Source organism: Vitis riparia, chromosome 15 (genome assembly GCF_004353265.1).
Source record: "Vitis riparia cultivar Riparia Gloire de Montpellier isolate 1030 chromosome 15, EGFV_Vit.rip_1.0, whole genome shotgun sequence".
Lineage (NCBI taxonomy): Eukaryota > Viridiplantae > Streptophyta > Magnoliopsida > Vitales > Vitaceae > Vitis > Vitis riparia.
Genome location: NC_048445.1, coordinates 2,974,280 through 2,993,155, shown reverse-complemented (window position 1 = coordinate 2,993,155; position 18,876 = coordinate 2,974,280). Strand labels below are relative to the sequence as shown.

General features: G+C 31.3%; 2 protein-coding genes across 2 annotated transcripts; both read right to left on the bottom strand.

The window, feature by feature from the left end:
• Positions 1–1,265: 1,265 nt before the first annotated feature.
• Positions 1,266–8,781, bottom strand: LOC117932691 (cyclic nucleotide-gated ion channel 1-like). The gene is given in 9 exon segments (XM_034853975.1): positions 1,266–1,740; positions 1,742–1,832; positions 2,061–2,458; positions 2,585–2,830; positions 3,066–3,177; positions 3,300–3,607; positions 3,791–4,003; positions 4,157–4,634; positions 8,745–8,781. Coding segments are annotated over 8 exon segments (1,965 nt in total). The 5' UTR covers positions 4,544–4,634; positions 8,745–8,781; the 3' UTR covers positions 1,266–1,530.
• Positions 8,782–9,166: 385 nt separating this feature from the next.
• On the bottom strand, positions 9,167–14,477 carry LOC117932287 (cyclic nucleotide-gated ion channel 1-like). The gene is made up of 10 exons (XM_034853466.1): positions 14,355–14,477; positions 14,217–14,263; positions 12,853–12,972; positions 12,000–12,564; positions 11,560–11,766; positions 11,115–11,425; positions 10,922–11,033; positions 10,255–10,491; positions 9,776–10,173; positions 9,167–9,682 (listed from the first exon to the last, which is right to left on the bottom strand). The coding sequence occupies exons 3-10, from the start codon at positions 12,876–12,878 to the stop codon at positions 9,379–9,381; spliced, it is 2,160 nt and encodes a 719-aa protein (XP_034709357.1). The 5' UTR covers positions 12,879–12,972; positions 14,217–14,263; positions 14,355–14,477; the 3' UTR covers positions 9,167–9,378.
• Positions 14,478–18,876: the final 4,399 nt, after the last annotated feature.

Below are 18,876 nucleotides of genomic sequence, written 5' to 3'. Positions count from 1 at the left end.
CATCCTAATTATAAAATATATCTTATTGAGATATGAAGAGTTTGTCATATCGGTATAAAAAAAAATTTCATATGATATAATGTTTTTCATGCAATCATTACCATAGCCAATATTTTTACCAACTTTAACCATTATCAATGCTTTTATTTCTGCTTTTGAGCATGTGTATAGGACTATTCTACTTTTATATAGAAGTTTTTTTTATTTTAATATAAAAATAAAAAGGTACGTAATATCCCACATTAAATAAGGGAGAAAGAAAGTTTTGACATATATAAGTTCTTTTTAACCTTATAAATGTATTTTAAAATCATAAAGACTCCTTTGAACTCAGGAGTGAACAATAATTGCACGATTATGTGTAGATCATTACAAATGGTATTAAAGTCGATTCCCGACCCCGGTGTAAGAGGCAATTTCATGGGACACAAGAAGAATGTTGTGTCAACATGAGTGGGTGTTTATAATATTTAACATTGGATAGGGAAAAAAGTTCATGGGACACAATAATGACGTTATATCAGTTCCGGACACTATATAAGTATGAGTTTTCTTAACCCTATAAGCCCATTTTATAGCTATGATGGTCTCTTTGAGCCCAAAACAGATAATATTGTCTACATGATTGAGTGTAAGTCATTACAATGTACGTCCAAACAAAACTAAATAAATTATATAATGGACTCATTTGAGACAAAAATATTTATAACATTATTAAAAAAAAAAAACAATGAAAACATACGTTTTTCTAAAAAAATAACTTGTTTTCAAAACAAATTTTCAAAGAATTATTTTCTATTAAAATTTTGTAAAACTTATTTTTTTAAATTAAAAAACTATTTTCTCTTCCAAAGAATAGAAAACTATTTTGAATAATAATTTACTATCAAAGAAATTTTCCTCTTATATGACATTTCATGTATGCTTATTGGCATTATTACTATTTTTTTATGAGAATAAGGTTAATTTCACTTAGTATCCTCAGGTTTAGGCTCTATATACCTTATTTCCGTTAGGTTAAAATTTCATCAAAAACCTACCAATAAGAATGGTAAATGAGGTTTTTGATGAAATTTCATGTTAATAAAAACCAAGTGTATTTAAACCCAAATTTCAGAAGAGGTAAATGAAACAACCCCAAGAGAATAAGATTTTGACCCGAAAACTTATCAAAACTTTGATATAATATAAGTTACCAGTTTTACTGAAAGCTTCAATCCTCTGTAGCATCCCATTCAATGTTTCTATAAGTACCTTTGAAAAGCTTAGAAAGCAAAACTACTGTTAAAAGCACTGCCTATGAGTACACAGCACAAATCCAGTTCTGTTCAAAATGGCAGTAATTCCAGCTGCAAAATGGGCATTCAAAGGGGGGAAATGATGGCTTTTGTGAATAGACTTTTCAGGGGGGTTTCTAATAAACTCATACGGCAAACCCACCTATCACAATTAGCACTACTTTTGCTAAATTACATGATTATGAGCATCTCCTTTGGTAAGTAAAAAAGTTAAGATTACAACTCACAAGCTTCAGATGGTAAGCTGGGGATCACGTGGCTTAGGAGACAGCGGGAACCATGATCTTTGTGGCAATCTGGCTCTGCTACCACCATTGTGCCTCAAGATTCGTAGCATATTGGCAGCAAACCTCGATGCATAATTAGTGGCGCCCAAGGTTGTAGAGGTTCCTACTGCTTTCGACAAAGCATCTCGCAACCTGTCTTCTGCCTCCTGCCTCCTGTAAGGCCTTATTTTGCTTCCTCTTCTGGTAACGCCACCAAGCTGCTTGTATAAAACAGGCAGCCCATGTCCTCCACCCCTGTGAGTAAAACCTGAAAGTAGGAGATTTCAAGCACATCTATCAGGGAGCTGCATCAGTTATTAATAGTGAAACCATGGCTGCTTATGTAGAAATGAATATAGAAATGAAACGATTTTGATTGCCCAAGAGACTCCGGTTTGCTTTTTGAATACTCTCTAAGGCAATATCATGTGATTTGATGAAAAACAAGAGCATTCCTTTGCTGAGTACTAGCCAGAGAGTTTTCTATGGAACGTGCCTGATACTCTGCAGAACCTTCTTTCTGTGAAGAGGATACAAGAAGTGGGAGGAGATCACAGACTTCAAGTCATGAACCGTTAGAGCAGAGGCTTCAACCTCTGTTATGGCACTTACGGTTCTGGCTGAGATGGGGTGAAATGAAGAGGACTGGGACGCCAAGGCCCATGGAAGAAGCTCTTCTCCACAGAAATCACCAGCCTTGAGATAACCTAAGTTGAAGAAGCCAATTCCACCATTTGTGCTTATGCTTGTTAGTTTGCCTCGCCCGATAAAGAGCATTTCATCAATTGGATCCCCCTCACGGACAATGTAGCTACCTTCTGTATAAAGAACTGGCTTGAGGCGATCACAAATTGCATCCAACAGTAGCTCATCAAAGCTTTCAAACACTGGCATCTAATAAATAAATCAAGTGGCATCATAGCTAAAACTCAGACAAATATTAATTGAGTAGCTTTTGAAATATATCAAGAACACACATGAACAAATATATGCATAGACAAAATTTAGGAATGCACTTACTCTCATAAGTAGAGCCAAACGGAGATGCCGCTTTATGTCTCTTCGGAGGTCCTTCGGAAGGTCATTGATAATCCCATTTTCATCAACACCCTTGGTTTTTTTCCATTTGTACTGTCTATACTGCCTAATCCGAATCCTCAGGCCCTCAGGAAGTATGCGGTGGGACATCCACAGCTCAGTGTTTTTCCTTTTCTCTCTTTCCTCTTCAATTCTAGCAGCTATGGATTGTAGATTTTGCAGATATTTCTGTAGCAGTACAAGAAACATGGACTAATGATCTTAACAGAACTCATCCAATCCAGGAATATGACAGATTTAGCTGGCAGGATTCATGGGAAGATGTGAATTGGCTCAAGCAGAAGGAGCTTGAGCAAAGAAAGAGGTATATGCACATTCTGTACCATGTAAATATCTCATTATCTTAAATGATTACATACAAAGATGAAACTGTGAAGATGCAGAATATGAATTCAGTACTTACCTGCATATTGCCAACAAGTAATGAAAATAATATCAATCCAAATATGGAAATAAAGACAGCAAACAGAACCTCTCCAATGAAAGGGCTTGTATCAAGGTTTGAACCCAGAGAACTGTAAAATAAAAATAGACAACAAAAACTACCAAACATTAATTATAATGTTGGAAATGGCACGTGTAATAATTCACCTGAGGAAAACAAAATAGATTATGAAACTCATGTATATGTACAAACCTAATATTTCGCAGACCCCACCAAAAGCAATAAGAAAACTTATATGGAAAATCTCTTGTTTCCACAACCCGAGACTGAAGAGCCTTAATGAATATTCCAAAGTTAAAAACTGTGGAATTTTCAATTCCATCTGGTTCACTAAGAGGGCAAGAAGCATTTAGTAATGCATATTGCTCAGCAAGGTCATTGTGTATTCGGTCTCCTCCACAATATAAATATGAATAACTCACATTATGTGCCCCACACCAATTACGCCAACACTGATCTTGCCTCTCTATAGACAGCAAGTACCAAAAGGCTCCGACCACCTAGAACATCAGATTGATTCAATGATCATAAAATCACAAAGAAACAATCACTAGAAATGGAACTAATAACTTCCCCAAAAGGTTAAGTTTTTAACAAACTAAACAACAATATATAGCAAGCTTACAAAGGGCTAGCCACTAGCATATAGAAATAAGGTTTAAAACAAACAAATTTAAACTCACATGACTGGCTAGCATATAGAAGAAGAGATTGATAGCAGCACCAGCCCATGCCGTTTCAATAAGCATGCCAGAAGTTGTAGTTACTTCTTTATATAGTGGATAGATCCGCACAAGTCTTGGCACTAATTGGGAGAAAATAACAAACTTCAAGAAGTCCTTCCTAATGAATGAAACTGGACTTTTCAATTGTGGGTTGACAATAAAAACTGCTACCTGAACAGATTAAGCAGAGCACATTGAATTGCTAAGCTATCATTTTGCAAAGTAAGCATGTATGAGTGAAAATTAAGAAAATAATTATTATATATATAACCTTTCTTTCGCTTCCCTTTGTTCATGATCCAATGGCTGGAAAATGACACATACCTGTGGGAGGGGTAAAATTGATAGAATGTCGATGACGAAGTAGGGCAAGTATCTTTTCGCTATAACTGAAGAATCATCAATTAATACACCATCTCCAAATACTCGAGAAGAAGGGCCAACAAAACCAGTGCGGAACTGAAAGATAATATGAAGGATGTAGAAGACGTCGATGAGTGTACGAAGAACACAAGCAACAATCTGCAATCGGTCATCCAAATCTAGGCACGTACTATGACGATTAATAACAGGGGCATAAAAGAAAAATGCATCGAGGGAAATTGCAAGCACACAAGAGACTAGAAATATTTTATTCCATGTCTGAAGAAATGATCCCTCTGGATCAAGAATTTTCTTCCTGGACCCTGGATTAACCAGCTCGAAATTCATCTCTTAAAGCTCAGTTGCTATCCAATATAAAGAGTAAACTTGAGATTCACATATGCCTTACTTCCAGCTAGAATGTACCAAAATGAAGGCCCTGCACAGTGCACACAACAACTTCAAACTGAAAATGACCTCACATAATCAAATGCACATGGTAACGACACCATGGGCTAAACTATAAAACAACTAATAAGAGTAACACAGATAATATCATTAAATCAAGAAAATGCTAAAACACATCTTTGTGCAAAAAAGTACTAGAAATTAATATGGCTAAATGAATAAATAAACAAATAATAACACCAAAATAATTCAGACACAACATCAAATATTTCCTGAATTTTGACTCTATAACATCCTCCTACAAACAAGCTCAACTCTTCAATCGTAAGTCTCAAATTTTGAAACCAAACATCAAAGGGTAACTGAGACTTAATGGATTTGGAGAGGTAGCAGGAGATAATATGAAGGAAAAATGCAAAAAGATGAGGGTGTATATGGTTTTTTTCAAGGAGGGAAGATGCACATACACAGCCATTGCTTTGATCAACATTCCCCTCTTTCATCTAATAAACATGGTTTAACATACTACAGCCGTTTCTGTAGATAGCCATTGGAACCCCATCTTCAAACCTCCAAGATTCTCGTCCCTTCATTCAAATATGGATAGGCTCAGGCTTAGGCTCTAACCTTCCCTTCTTCATTTGAAAGTTAGGTAAGGTGGATTCGTCACTGTGCCACATAAGAGGGGAAATTTATGTGTCAGTGCACAATATTGTATTGGGAAAATTATGTTTTTGGCCCAAATGGGCCCAAAAATTAAGCTATGGTTCATATATGTTCCATATTTAAGCCCAACACCCAATGAAAGAGTAGAAATTGAGGGTAAGGATATTGTCTTTAAAAAATCTCTAAAATACCCTAACAAATCACCTTACCTTTCTCATTCTCTCTTTGACTCTTTTGTCCTTCTCTCATCTATTTAACAGTGGAACCAACTTAAATCATTTTTCTTCATCAAATATGAAAGATGGTTAAAAATTATTATTACCAAATGTATTTTCAAAGTGAATAACTTTTAAATACCTCATCAAATATTATTCTTTTTTTCAAACTTACATAATATATAATAAATATTTTTTAAATATATTGAAAACTTACATAATATATAACAAATATTATTCTTTATTTCAAACTTATATTATTTCTCATATATATTAAATAATTTTTAAACACCGTTTAATATTTTGTTTGTTCTAACTTATAAATTAGATATCATCAAATATTATATTTTTTTCAAATTTATAGAACATATAATAAATACTTTTTAAATTCCTCATAAAATATTATTAATTTTTTTTTCTAATTTGCAAATTAAACACATGGTGATTATTATTTTTTCGTAAATAATGTAAACACTCACATGCATATATATATATATATATATATATATATATATATATATATATATATATATATATATATATATATATATATATATATAATATTAATCAAGAAGATAATATTTTTAAGACTAATTTACCAATCTTCCAATAATTTTGAAAGTGTAAATAGGGTAATTGACCGAATTAAGGTCTTCAAAATGTTCAAAATTTCTCAATTCCAAAATTACATAATTGCTCTCCACACTAATCCTAAATATTTTTCAATAAAGATTTAAATATTTAAAACCATTAAAATAAATACTTTCTTATTAAAGCAATTTTTTCAAAATAATAAGGTAAAATCATGAAATCTTCAAAACTATAATTACAACAAATATTTTTAACTTTAAAACTAATTTCATAATTTAAATTAATGATTTTAAAAAATAAAAATGTTATAAAAATAATTTTAGTTTATTTTTAATGCCATTTAAATATGATTTTTTTAATCTCTATTGATAACAATGAAATTATATTTATAAAGGCAAAATAGTAAAAATATATATTTCATTTAGTTTACTTAAAATGAACAATTCAAACATGATTGATTTTAATTTTATTTCCTATGTGTTAATTTTTGTAGAGAATGTCTTAATGACATAGTTTGGTAAAAAAAAAAAAACAAACAAACAAAACTATCAATAATCATCTTAATGTCAAATTCAAGTTGTTTAAAAATCGTACAAAACCTATTAGAAGTCTTGTACACCCTTGTACACTTAACACATTTCCCTTGTACAGTTAGTGTAATATCCTTATACAGTTAATGTAATACCCTTGTACAATGACATAAATTTCATATATCTCTTAATTTATATGTTCATGTAAATGTATTAATCATATTTTCAATGGTTTGGTTGAGAAAATGGTGGATGACTTAGGGTCAATTTTTTTCCCCAAATATCATTATTGGGAAAAATATTAGAATTTTCATGTGAGAGTTAAATAAAGTGCATGACATAGGTGTACAATCATTGGGTGACAAGAAAAATAAAAAAGTAGTTTAAAATCAATTAAAATCATTCACAAATGGTATTTTTGTATACCTTTGTACAATTAGTACATTTCCCTTGTACAAATAGTGTAATACGCTTGTATAATAACACAAATTTTATATCCCTCCTAAGTTATGTGTCCACGTAGGAGTATTTAACCATATTTCCAATTATTTAGTTGAGAAGATGATAGATGATTTAAGGTCAAAAAAAATTTTCTCCAAATATTATTAGTAGGAAAAATATTGGAATTTCCATACGGGAATTAAATAAAGTACATGACATATGTATACAATTCGTGAGTGATAAAAAAAATAAAGGAATGACTCATAATCGATCATTTTTACAAAGGGTAGCCTTGTACACTTAGTACATTTCCCTTGTACAGTTAGTGTAATACAATTGTACAATGGCGCAATAAATAAATAAATAAAATTTATTATTTTTTTATTTCATATAAAAAAAATAGTACTAAACAAGGTTTTCAATTTTCATTTTAAAAAATGGTTTTCATTTTTTAATTAAAAATATTTTCAAAAAGAGAATATAGAAAATAAAAATTATTTTTAAAAATAAAAAATAAAAACTAGAAAAATATTTTAAAACCAAACTCAAATATAATATATATAATTTTTAACTACTTGTTTTCATCTAAAATAAGTAAATATACCTTTCAACCATTTTATATAAGAAAAATTCAATCTCTACTATGTATTGATATAATCCACTTCTAAAGTTTGGTCATATGAAAACATTTTAATTGAGTACTTAAAATAAAAACTTTCCATTCATCCTCTTTCTTTCTTTTTCTTTTTATTATTTTAATAAATTTTCAATTAATTCAAATCATTAAAAAAAATCTTTAATAAACAAATTTATAACATTTCATGTAACTTATTACTAAAAGTCATGTTCAAAAAGTTATTAAAATAAGGAAAAAAAATTAAAAAAAATAAACTTTTTATTTTATAATAGTAAAAAAAAAAAACTTTAAAATACTTTTTAATATAAAAAAATTAAAATAGTGAATATATTTATTTTAAATAGTATTTTAATCATTAAATTATTTACTTCTAAAATGTAAAAGATAAAAATAAATGTAAAATATAATTTTTATTTATTTAAATTAATATTTTTTTTAGAAAGTATTTTCCAAAATAGTCTTTGAATCATTAATATAATTTTTTTTATAATTTAAAAATAAAAAAATAATGTTGATTTTTCAATTATTTATAAAAGAGTTTAAAAAAATAATGAAAAATCCAAAAATGGTTAAATAATAAATAATAGTGGCATGGGAAGGGTAGTAGAATAAAAACAAAAATGAGTCAAGTGGGTATTTTTATCATATCCTTGTAATCAATTATGGGTGTTTGAAGGACTCTTTATTAATTATTAAAGTCAAAAGATCTAAAGCCCAATTCTCTCTATTTTATTCAATCCCTCACTGATCAGGCTTGATAGCATTTAATTATTTAAATTAATTTCTACAGGCATTTTGATATTAATAGGAGTCTTAAATTAAATCAAACACACCAATCTTCAGCCAGGCACCAAACTAAAAAACAAATCACAAACAAACATAAACTCAAAAGCAAACAAATCTGCCATGTTTAATCCAAGATTCAGACAATGATGCTCTGTTTTTTGCTGCTAAAATGGTTTAGGCCTTCAGATTCCAAACCAAGATTTCAAATTGTGAAATTTTCTTTTCTTTTCATCCTCAGTTCTCTAGACCCCAAGCAGAAAGAGAGTAAGCTTTACCACTGTAATTGATGAGGCCGATAAAGGCGCGACTGAGGAGTGAATAACTGATTAGAAATAACTGTACCCGCAAATTGAATGAAATTTGTACTTTCAGTGAATAACTGATTAGAAATAGCAATAGAAATCAAATTTTTGTTCGTATGAAAATCAAAATTCCTTGTCTTTGAAGATATTGTGATTCAACGTGATCAACCCAAATCCTGATGGCCTAACCCACAGTCAGCCCAAACATGCACCGATGAGCTCACGTTCATCTCTGTTAATGAATGGTAGACTTAATTTAAGTACTTCAAGTTGGAACATAGGTTAAGTTGAAAATTAAAATTGTTATTAATTCAAATCGGACTTGGGTTCATCACGAACCCGACCCAACCCGCTTGAGTTGCACCCGCTATAAAAATCACATGAAAAAACCAATGTAACTGGATAAATCCTTAGGAGCTGATGGATTTTACTTGAACTTTTAGGCCATGATGAAAATCATGAAACAAAAAACAAACAGAGCTTTACAGAAAATAGCAGGACTCTGCTCAACATATACTATACACAAAAACCTCTTACACTAAAGCTTCAAGTACAAAGTACAAACAAAGCTTCCACAATCAACACAACTCTCAAAAGACTCACTTCATTACCGACCTGCCGAAGTAAAATCAGGATCAGTGGGCTTCTGAGGCATCAAAGGTGGTAGTCTCTGTGGCAATCGGGTTCTGCGTCCACCATTACGCCGCAGGGCTCGTAGAAGTTTGGCAGCAAACCTTGATGCGAAGACAGTGGCACCGAGGCTTGGAGAGGCACCTACCTCTCTTGATAAAGCATCTTGCAGCCTCTCTTCCGCCTCCTGTAAAGCCTTGTCCTGCTTCCTCCTCCTGTAACGCTGCCAAGCAGCCTGTATAAAGCAGGCTCCCCATGTCCTCCACTGCTGGGAGTAGAACCTGAAAGCAAGCATAGCCCGATTTTTCAGTTTTATGTATCAGTTATCAGCAGTAGTAGACAAGGGAATTTTTTGTTTTTGTTTTGAGGCTTGCCTGAAAGTATACTGGAGCTGCTTGCTGTGGAGACGGTAGAAGAACTGGGAGGCAACGGTTATCAGGTCATTGGACATTAGACCAAAGGCTTCAACCTCAGTTATGGCCTTTACAGTTCTGGTTGAGATGGGGAGATTGGAAGAGGATTTGGATTCCAAGGCCCATGTGAGAAGCTCATCTCCACAGAAGTCACCAGCCTTGAGATAAGTTTCATTGAAGAAGCCAGTTCTTCCACCATTGGTGGTTATAGTCGACAGCTTGCCTCGCATGATGAAGAAGATCTCATCAACAGGATCCCCCTCACGGAGAATGGTGCTGTTTTCTGTATAAAGAACTGGCTTTAGGTGATCACACAGTGCATCCAACAGTTGGCTGTCCATTTTTTCAAACATTGGCACCTAAAGGGAAACAAAGGACTATAAGGCATTGTAGCTGAAATCTAAGACAAAAGTATAAAGGAGATTTAGAAATGAACTTACTCTCATTAGCAGATTCCAGCAGAGATGGCGCCTTACGTCTCTCCTGAGGTCCTTGGGAAGATCTGAAATAAGTTTATGCTCCTGGACACCTCTGGTTTCTTGCCATTTGTATTGTTCATACCGCCTAATCCGCACCCTCAGGGGGTCAGGGAGCAATCGATGAGCCATCCACTGCTCTGCATCCTGCCTTTTTACTCTCATCTCTTCGACTCTAACAGTTGTGGATTGCAGATATTTCTGTAACAGCACACAAACATGCTTTAGTAATCTTAGTACTTTAGCTAAAATTGGTGGGGTTCATGAGAATTAGTGCCTTGGCTCCAGTAGGAGCTAGATGGGGAGAGGAAGGCCAGAGAACAGAAACACCGAGACAACAGAATGATCAAAGACTCTAGATTAGCATATGGGATGGAGTCATGGACATTTTTGTATCTCTGTTGCCAACTGTTAGACCATCCAAAACAACACCCATGACCAATATGGATAAAACTCTGATTTTCTCCAATAAGATATCCATAATTCATCAGTCCATCAGACCATTATACCATCAGGCTGTCGGTTGAAGGGTCTGAATGACAATGCAGACCATGCATACCATCTCAACATCTCATTTGTCGACATACAAATTCAAATTGTGAAGAATGCAGAACAAGAATTCAACAGTTACCTGCATATTTCCAATGAGTAGTGAAAATAAAACCAATCCAAAGATGGAGATAAACACAGCAAAGAAGATCTCCTCGATGAAAGTGCTTGTTTTGAGGTTCTGTCCCAGAGAACTGAAAAATAAGAACAATTGATTCAGCTCCAAGGAAGAATAACCATTAGAGTTAAACGTGATGCAATTCAGTTGCACGAACCTAAGATTTCTCAGACCCCACCAAAAGCAGTAAAAGAATTTATTTTGGAAATCTTTTCTTTCCACCACATGAGATTGAAGAGCATCAAAGAATATTCCAAAGTTAAACGTTGTTGAATTCACAATATCATCAGGGTCGATAAGAGGACAAGCTGCATTTAGACAATCATGAACCTGTGGAGTAATATTATTTCGTCTACTTTCTGCTCCACAGTACAAACCTACAGGATTGAAATGACATGACCGACTTCCCTTTGCCCAGCAGGTATTTTGTCGTTCTATTGCAAACAAGTACCAAAAAGCTCCAACTACCTGGTGCATCAGATTGATGAAACAATCAGAAAATCCATATGATAATTGAAATTCAACTCCATCATAGAAAACTGTCAACAAGGTATTAGTTTCTTGGTAGTGTCAAGGTTAGAGACAATCAAAATCAAACTCACATGACTGGCCAGCATATAGAGGCAGAGATTGAAAACAGCCCCAGCCCATGCGGTTTGAGTAATAATGCCAGAAGTCGTCGTCACTTCTTTATATAGTGGATAAATCCTGAGTAGTCTTGGCACATACTGGGAGAAAATGACAGACTTCAACAAGTCCTTTGTATTCAATGAAACCGGTCCTTTCACTTTGACGATCAGAATAACCAACTGAAGAGATTTAAACAGAAGCCATTGAATTGCATGACAAACAAAAAATAAATGCATCAAAAGCATGCCTCTAGGCTTCATTGAATCATATTTTCATTGTAGAGAATGAGTTTTTCTATTGAAAACAACCAGGGAATTGTGTCAAGGCATATAAATCAAACAAACAAGCATGTATTTCTACATGGATGTGAGGGCTGAGGATCTAAAAAGGCCAAGAAAATGCCACCACATACCTGTGGGAGGGGAAGGATTGAGAGAATATCGATAATGAAGTAGGTGGACAAGTATCTTTTCGCTATAGCTGAAGGGGCTTCAACTAATTCACCCCTCCCAAATACTCTAGAAGAAGGGGCGATAAACCCAGTATGGAACTGAAAGATAATATGAAGAATGTAAAAGATGTCGACAATTGAACGAAGAACACAAGCAATGACCCCCAGTTTCGTGTCCAAATCAAGGCAGGTCTCCTCGCGATGAAGAATTGGGACGTAAAAGAAAAATGGATCCAAGGCAACTGCAAGTACAGTAGAGATGAGGAATACTTTATTCCACTCCTGAAGAAACGAACCCTGGGGGTCAAGAATTTTCTTCCTGGGACTCTTCAATTCTTTTGATGGCTTTCTGGTTCTTGAAGGGAGGCTTAGTGATTTTCTCCAGCTCTGAATCCTTTCAGAAACTGTTGCAAATCCTTCCTGAATCCTCTCAAGAATTCCACTTATAGTTGCTCTAGTTCCTCTCCGGTATGGGGGGAATTGCCCCTCAGAACTCACGGATCTTGCTGGACTCCATTCCTGAAACCTGAACAGAACAATCAAAATTCGTTTCTAGAATCAGTTCAGAACAATGCCCAACAAATAAACAGCACACAGGATGATGTTAAGCATACGGCAGCCTTCTAAATCTCTACTTAAACCCGAAACCAAAGAGATGATCATAACCAACTAAACATCATTTTATTCAGAACACCAGATGAATGAACAGAACCAAAAAGGATAGATGAAATTTTTTTCAGAGAATTGAGCAGATTAGTAGAAGCAAAGTCTACAAAACAGAATGATGCAAGAACCTAAACTCCAACAAACTAACCTTACAAATTTCTGCTTGAAATTCATAACTTAAGCTCAATTCTTGTCCGACACAAAGAGTCAACTTGGGAATCAGGTGCAATTTTTTTTTATCCTGCTAGAAAGTGCTGAGATCATTGCCCTGCAAAACCCACCTTCAAGTTGAAATGGCCTTTCAACATTAAATGCAATGGCAGACTATAAATAGGTTGTTCGAAAGCAAAATAACAAATGTTAATAACACATACGATGGTAGTAATCCTTTTATCCCATGTTTGAATCAATAAGAAGGAACCAGTCAATTCATATAATAATCAATATTGTTGCTCCATGTGGACCAAAAAAATGGGAAAAAACTCAAAAAGTCAATCTGAATAACTTAAAGTGTCAGAGAAAAGGCCAAATGGCCAATGCCTTTATGAAACATACCAACCATCTGTTGTATGAATCTATTAAGAATTTGCTAAAGAAGAAAAGTAAAATTTCAATATATATATATATATATATATGAAATAGAATTTTTTAAGATATTGAGTTGGCCACAGCCACAATTGATGTAATAATGAAAACAAGAGTCAAAGATTCAGACTAAAATTTTAAACCCCCACCATTTCCATGGGCCGATTCAAGGAAACAACCGAGATTTCATATGTAGTTGAAGATAGAAAAAGGAAAAAGCGCATGAAGAAAACAAGATTTAACTTCCTGTTTGGTTGCAGAGAAAACCCAGGAGAAGAAAAGCAGATATTGGGTTTTCATGCACAATTCATGTCAGCAAAATATAATAATGGACCAAAACCAAATTTAATTTTCTGTTTGGCTGCTGAGAAAGCCCGGCATATCAACAAGCAGAGAGGAAAAAGGAACATGACTTGATTCTATTCCTTCAATAATTGAAGCCTGTAACCACTTCTTTTGATTGAAAATATCACTTCAACTAACCCTGCAACCATTTCTTTCTTTAGCCTTTTTAATTTTTAAAAAAAAAAAAATAAACAAAAAACAAAACTCTGGGTAGAAAATAAAATAATGGACGAACAAAACCAAATTTAATTTTCTGTCTAGCTGCTGAGAAAACCCGGGATAAAAACAAGCAGGGAAGGAAAAAGAAAATGATTTGATTCTATTTTTCAATAATTGAAGCCTGCAACCACTTCTTTCAATTAAAAATATCACTTCTAAAACTCAAAGAAAGTAATAAAGCTCTTTAAATTCTTTTAAAAACAAAACTCAAGGTAGAAAATTGATCGGGTGCAAAAACAACAGAACTCTCTGTTTGGTCCCCGAGAAAACTCAGGAAAAATAAATGAAACAGAAGCAAAACAGAGCTTCCAAAAGTTACATGTCTCTTGCGCGTAAAGGGTATCTAGAAAACCAAAACCCCACCTTAACTACGCCCTCGAGCAGAACCTCCGCTTTCTCCAGCTTAGTTCCTGCACTTCTCCCACACTTTCTCAGTTCCCAAACTGAACAACCACTTCAAAAACAAAAAGACCCAGTTGCCGAAATAAAAGGGGGGCGTACCAGTGCATGGTGATCTTCCATGGAAGGTCATACAACTGCGACTACACGGAGAAACTTCGTGGAGAGCCTCCAGTGGCAGTTGTAGGACGTCGTTTAAAGAGAAGAGTGAATGAGTGGTGAGGCTCCGAGAAATTGTATGAATTGTAGAGTGGGCATCCCGGTCCTATTCGATAGGACTTTCTTTGTAGGACCCTCTTCTTCTTTCTTGGCATTTGCCGAAAAATTATAAAAGCTGCCATGAAAGCTGACTTGACTTCTGATCTTTTTCCATTGAAGTGTAAGACTACTTCTACTTCTATTGTTTAGCCAATTAATTTTTAAAAAAAATTAAATTTTGGAAAATATAATTAGATGTAATTTATAATCATCACAAAAATATAATTCAATTGAATTAAATTGTTAAATTATAGATTTACAATTTTAATGATCATAATATAATCCAATGGACTTGCCTAATTATATTCGTTTGGATATATTTTTTTTTTGAAAAAAAAAAAAAGTAATAATTTGTATATAAAATGCTAAATTTATCTTAAAAGATAATAAATTTTTTAAATCGTTTAAAATTTTGAGATATTAAAAAAATTTATCTGTCACAATTTTTAAAAATTTTAAAAATATACAAGATAAATCTTTAATTTTTATATAAGAGTTAACATATTTTATATAAAAAATATATTATTATTTTTAATTTTTAAAATATAAAACAAAAATATATATGTATATTCCAAAAAGGAAATTATTTTCATTTTCTTATATGAAAAAATTATTATTATTATTATTATTTGGCTTCTTCTCCTCAAGTAAAGTTAGTAAAATAATTAAATTAATAATAAAATATGGTTGCTTTGACATCATATTTGATGTATTTTTAAAATAAAAAAAATTGCCTCAAATTTTTTTGAATGGAAAAAATTAAATTAGATAAAAATCAATTTTAAACCTCATTGAAAAACTAAATTTCCATTATACTTATACAATAAATTTAATCCATAAAATGATCGGGCTTAGTTCGGGAGTGAAATTGAAATTAAAGTCACAATTTCTAAAAGATAATATTAATATTATAAAAAATATATATTAAATATTAGAAAAACTTACCACATAAATCAAAATACAATTATTAATATAAGTAATATTTTCTTAATTTTTATATTTAATTATTTTTAAAATTATAAATTTTATCAATAAAATTAATCAAGTATAAATAAATAAAAACTCTTATTAAATTTAAAATAAAAATTTTTGGCCTCTAATAATTGCAACCAAACATACTTTTAAGGCTATGTGAAAAGTAGATTCCGTAAGGCAAGCTTTAATAAAGCAAGCAGGATTCCCTAGGCTGAAAATGTTACAAGATAAGCATCTTCCGGTTTAATCACATGCTATCAACTCCACCACAAAGTGGTGTTCGCCGTTTGATTGATTGATTTTGGAAAGTCTGATTTAGGATTGCATGACGGGGACGGTCGTGATTATGGGAAACATGGGTTATTATCGGAAGCCACATGGCATGGGATCATCAATCATTGGGATCCACAGGTTGATCAAATGTCACTGTTCTAGATAAATAACATAAGAAAAATAAAATCATTAATATGTATATCTCAAGTTCCCAACAACCTCAAGATTTTATATTATAAAATTTAATTTCCACGTATTTTTAAAAAATACAAAATTTAAAAATTAAATTTCTATTGGATAAAATCTAATATCAATGGGTCATTCTCACGTCAATGAAAATGATGCGTGTTGAGCTTCATATTTAAATATATATTTTGATTTGACGTGTAAATTATTGACCAAGTCATTTGATTTTTAATTTTTTGAAACCAATTCCAAAAATCACAATCAAAACGGATTCTTTATAATCTGCTTGATAACGATTTTAGTAAATATTTTTAATTTTTTTAATATTTAAAATTTTTAACCCTTTTAATATGGGAAGCACTTTTAATGCAAAAAATGTTTTTGAAAAAAGAAAATGAATGTTTGATAAAACTTAGGAATTGTTTTTAAAAAATTATTTATAATATTAAAAAATTACTTATAGTGTTTTCTAAATAAATAATTTATAGGTAAAGCTCTTAAAAACACTTTTGAATAAAATACTTTCATAAAAAATATGTTTAGTAAAAACACTATCAAATGCACTTTTAAAATACAGTTGGAAGTTTTCATGCTTAAAACGTTTTCAATGAAAGTGTTTTTAAAAGATTACTTAATGAAGTATTTTTTCATAAAACATTATAAATGATTTTTGAACACTATAAATGATTTTTTAAAAATGTTTCCTAAATTTTATCAAATACTTTATATTTTTTCAAAACATTCTTTTAAGGTAAAAACACTTTTTATAATTGCTGTGAAATGGATTAACATCTTAATCTGCACTTAACAAAAAGACTAAAGACAATATTGATTATCATTTGGGAAAGTCATTTTTTAGCTTATATTGGAGTCATTTCAACTTTAATTGAATGACCCTTTTTTTTACGAACAATTGTGTTTTGGACCCAATTGGACTCACAAATTAAGATTTGGTCCATAAAAGTTGCATAATTGATAGAAATGATATAAAATATGAAGAGACCAATATACTCTTTAAAACTATTTTGAGTATTTTCTACCACAATGTTTGACAAACTTTTTAATCTTAATTTTTTTTTAAATAATTATTCTGAAAATTTATTATTTTTAGAAAACTAATTTTTAAAAAAAATATATTCTAAAAATATGTCATTTAAAAAAAATAACTTTAACATATTTTTAGTTATTTTTTACATACATAATTTTAAATATATATATATTTTCCAAGATGTTTGATTTTTAAATAATAATAATAATAATTTTTTTTTTTGAAAAATTGTGTATTTTTTTCCAAATCACTTAATTAAATTAAATTTTATTGAGGTTTACAAAATGAATAAAATTTAAATTAATGTTTTTCATTTTTTTTTTCATAATCAGGTCATTTTTTGAAAGATAAAAAATTCATATCCTTTTTCTCAATTTTCACATTTTCTTTAGGTTTTTTGCTTAAATGGTCAACTTATATGGACCAAAACTTAATTTTTGGGGCCAACTAGGTTCAAAATACAATTGTCCCTTTAAAAAAAAAATTATTTGAAATCAATTTTGTGTTCAACAATAGTAAAAAATAAATCTAAATTAATGTTTTTATTTTTACATTTATAACAATCATGATTTTATCTTCAAATTCTACCTTTTAATATAAATAAGTGGGTGGGCCAACAAGATAAAAAAAAAAAAAAGTTAGTGATGATAATTTAGATTAAAAAAAAAACATCTACTTTTGATTTGAACGTATGATAAGAAATTAGAAAAATTAAAGTTAATCATATTGTCTAATTGTCTAATTGTCTCATTGTCTAATGGGTTTTCCAATTATGTGTTGGGTAGATAGGGTTCCCACTTTCCACATTTCCCTTTAAGCCTTTGGGCAGGTGGTGAATTTTCTTCTTCTTTTTTTCATTTTTTTTTAATGAAAAAAAAAAAATCAAGCTTTAAGCCTTTTTTTAACTTTTGACATGGTCCACTGGCTGAGCCCCTCCCACCCTCCGAGGCTTGACCTCCTCTTTTGTGAGTCTACGCCAGTACGCCTTCGAGACTTAACCCCGGGTTGGGAGTGTTTAGAAGGATCCGAGAAATAGCTATGATTTTTTAAAATTTTTATTTTCAAAAAAAAATATTATTTAAAAAATAAATATAAAAATATGACATTTCTTTACTATATATTAAGAATATGTTCGAAAGGAAAATGCTAAAAAAAAAATTATATATATATTTGATTGTGTTATGAAAAATATAATAAAAAATAAAAAATAATTAAAATTAATTATAAACTTACATATTTTTAATTTATATAGTCTTTATATCAAAGATTTAAAATAAGTTAAATAAATTTAAAGTACTATATATAATTTATTAATTTAAAATTTATTTTTTTTTTCTTTTATATTTTTCGAGACCCAAACACAAACTTAGTCCGAGGACTCCACACTCTTAGAGCCTATCCATATTAAGGAACCCTTTCCTTGCAAGAAAACATAGAAATTAAAATTATAATATGAATGCAGATAATTATTTTGAGGCATTTTTAGGGTTACCAGTACCTTTTTCCACACGTTAGGGCTGAAATATGCAATCACAACCATAAACTCTTTATAGTCTTCTATCAATTGAGACGACCCCATTACAGGGAAACTCAAAATTCAATGAACTTGAATGCCTTGTGTACTTAGTCCTCGAATATTTATTCATCTTTCAAACTCCATGCCCCAATTTTCATTGTCAATCACAAGTCATCTCAACATCTCAAAATTGAAATCTTGGGCTTTTTAACAAAAGTTTAGGAAAAATCTAACCAATTAGTTTTTTATCACCGTCTTATCGTCTACGATACATTTTTTAAAAAATTAAGAGTGTGTTTGATAGTGATTTTAAGAAGTGTTTTTAGTTTCTTATTTTTGTACTTGAAAAATAAAAAGTTAAAAATATT

Bases quoted from the DNA above. Each gene is read 5' to 3' on its own strand.
- LOC117932287 (XM_034853466.1), bottom strand. From the start codon at position 12,878: ATGAATTTCAAGCAGAAATTTGTAAG. The intron at 11,767-11,999 runs GTATGTGGTGGC...AAATCTCTTCAG, and splicing joins CAATCCTTCCCCTCCCACAG to TTGGTTATTCTGATCGTCAA. The intron at 11,034-11,114 runs GTTCGTGCAACT...CTTATTTTTCAG, and splicing joins TGGGGTCTGAGAAATCTTAG to TTCTCTGGGACAGAACCTCA.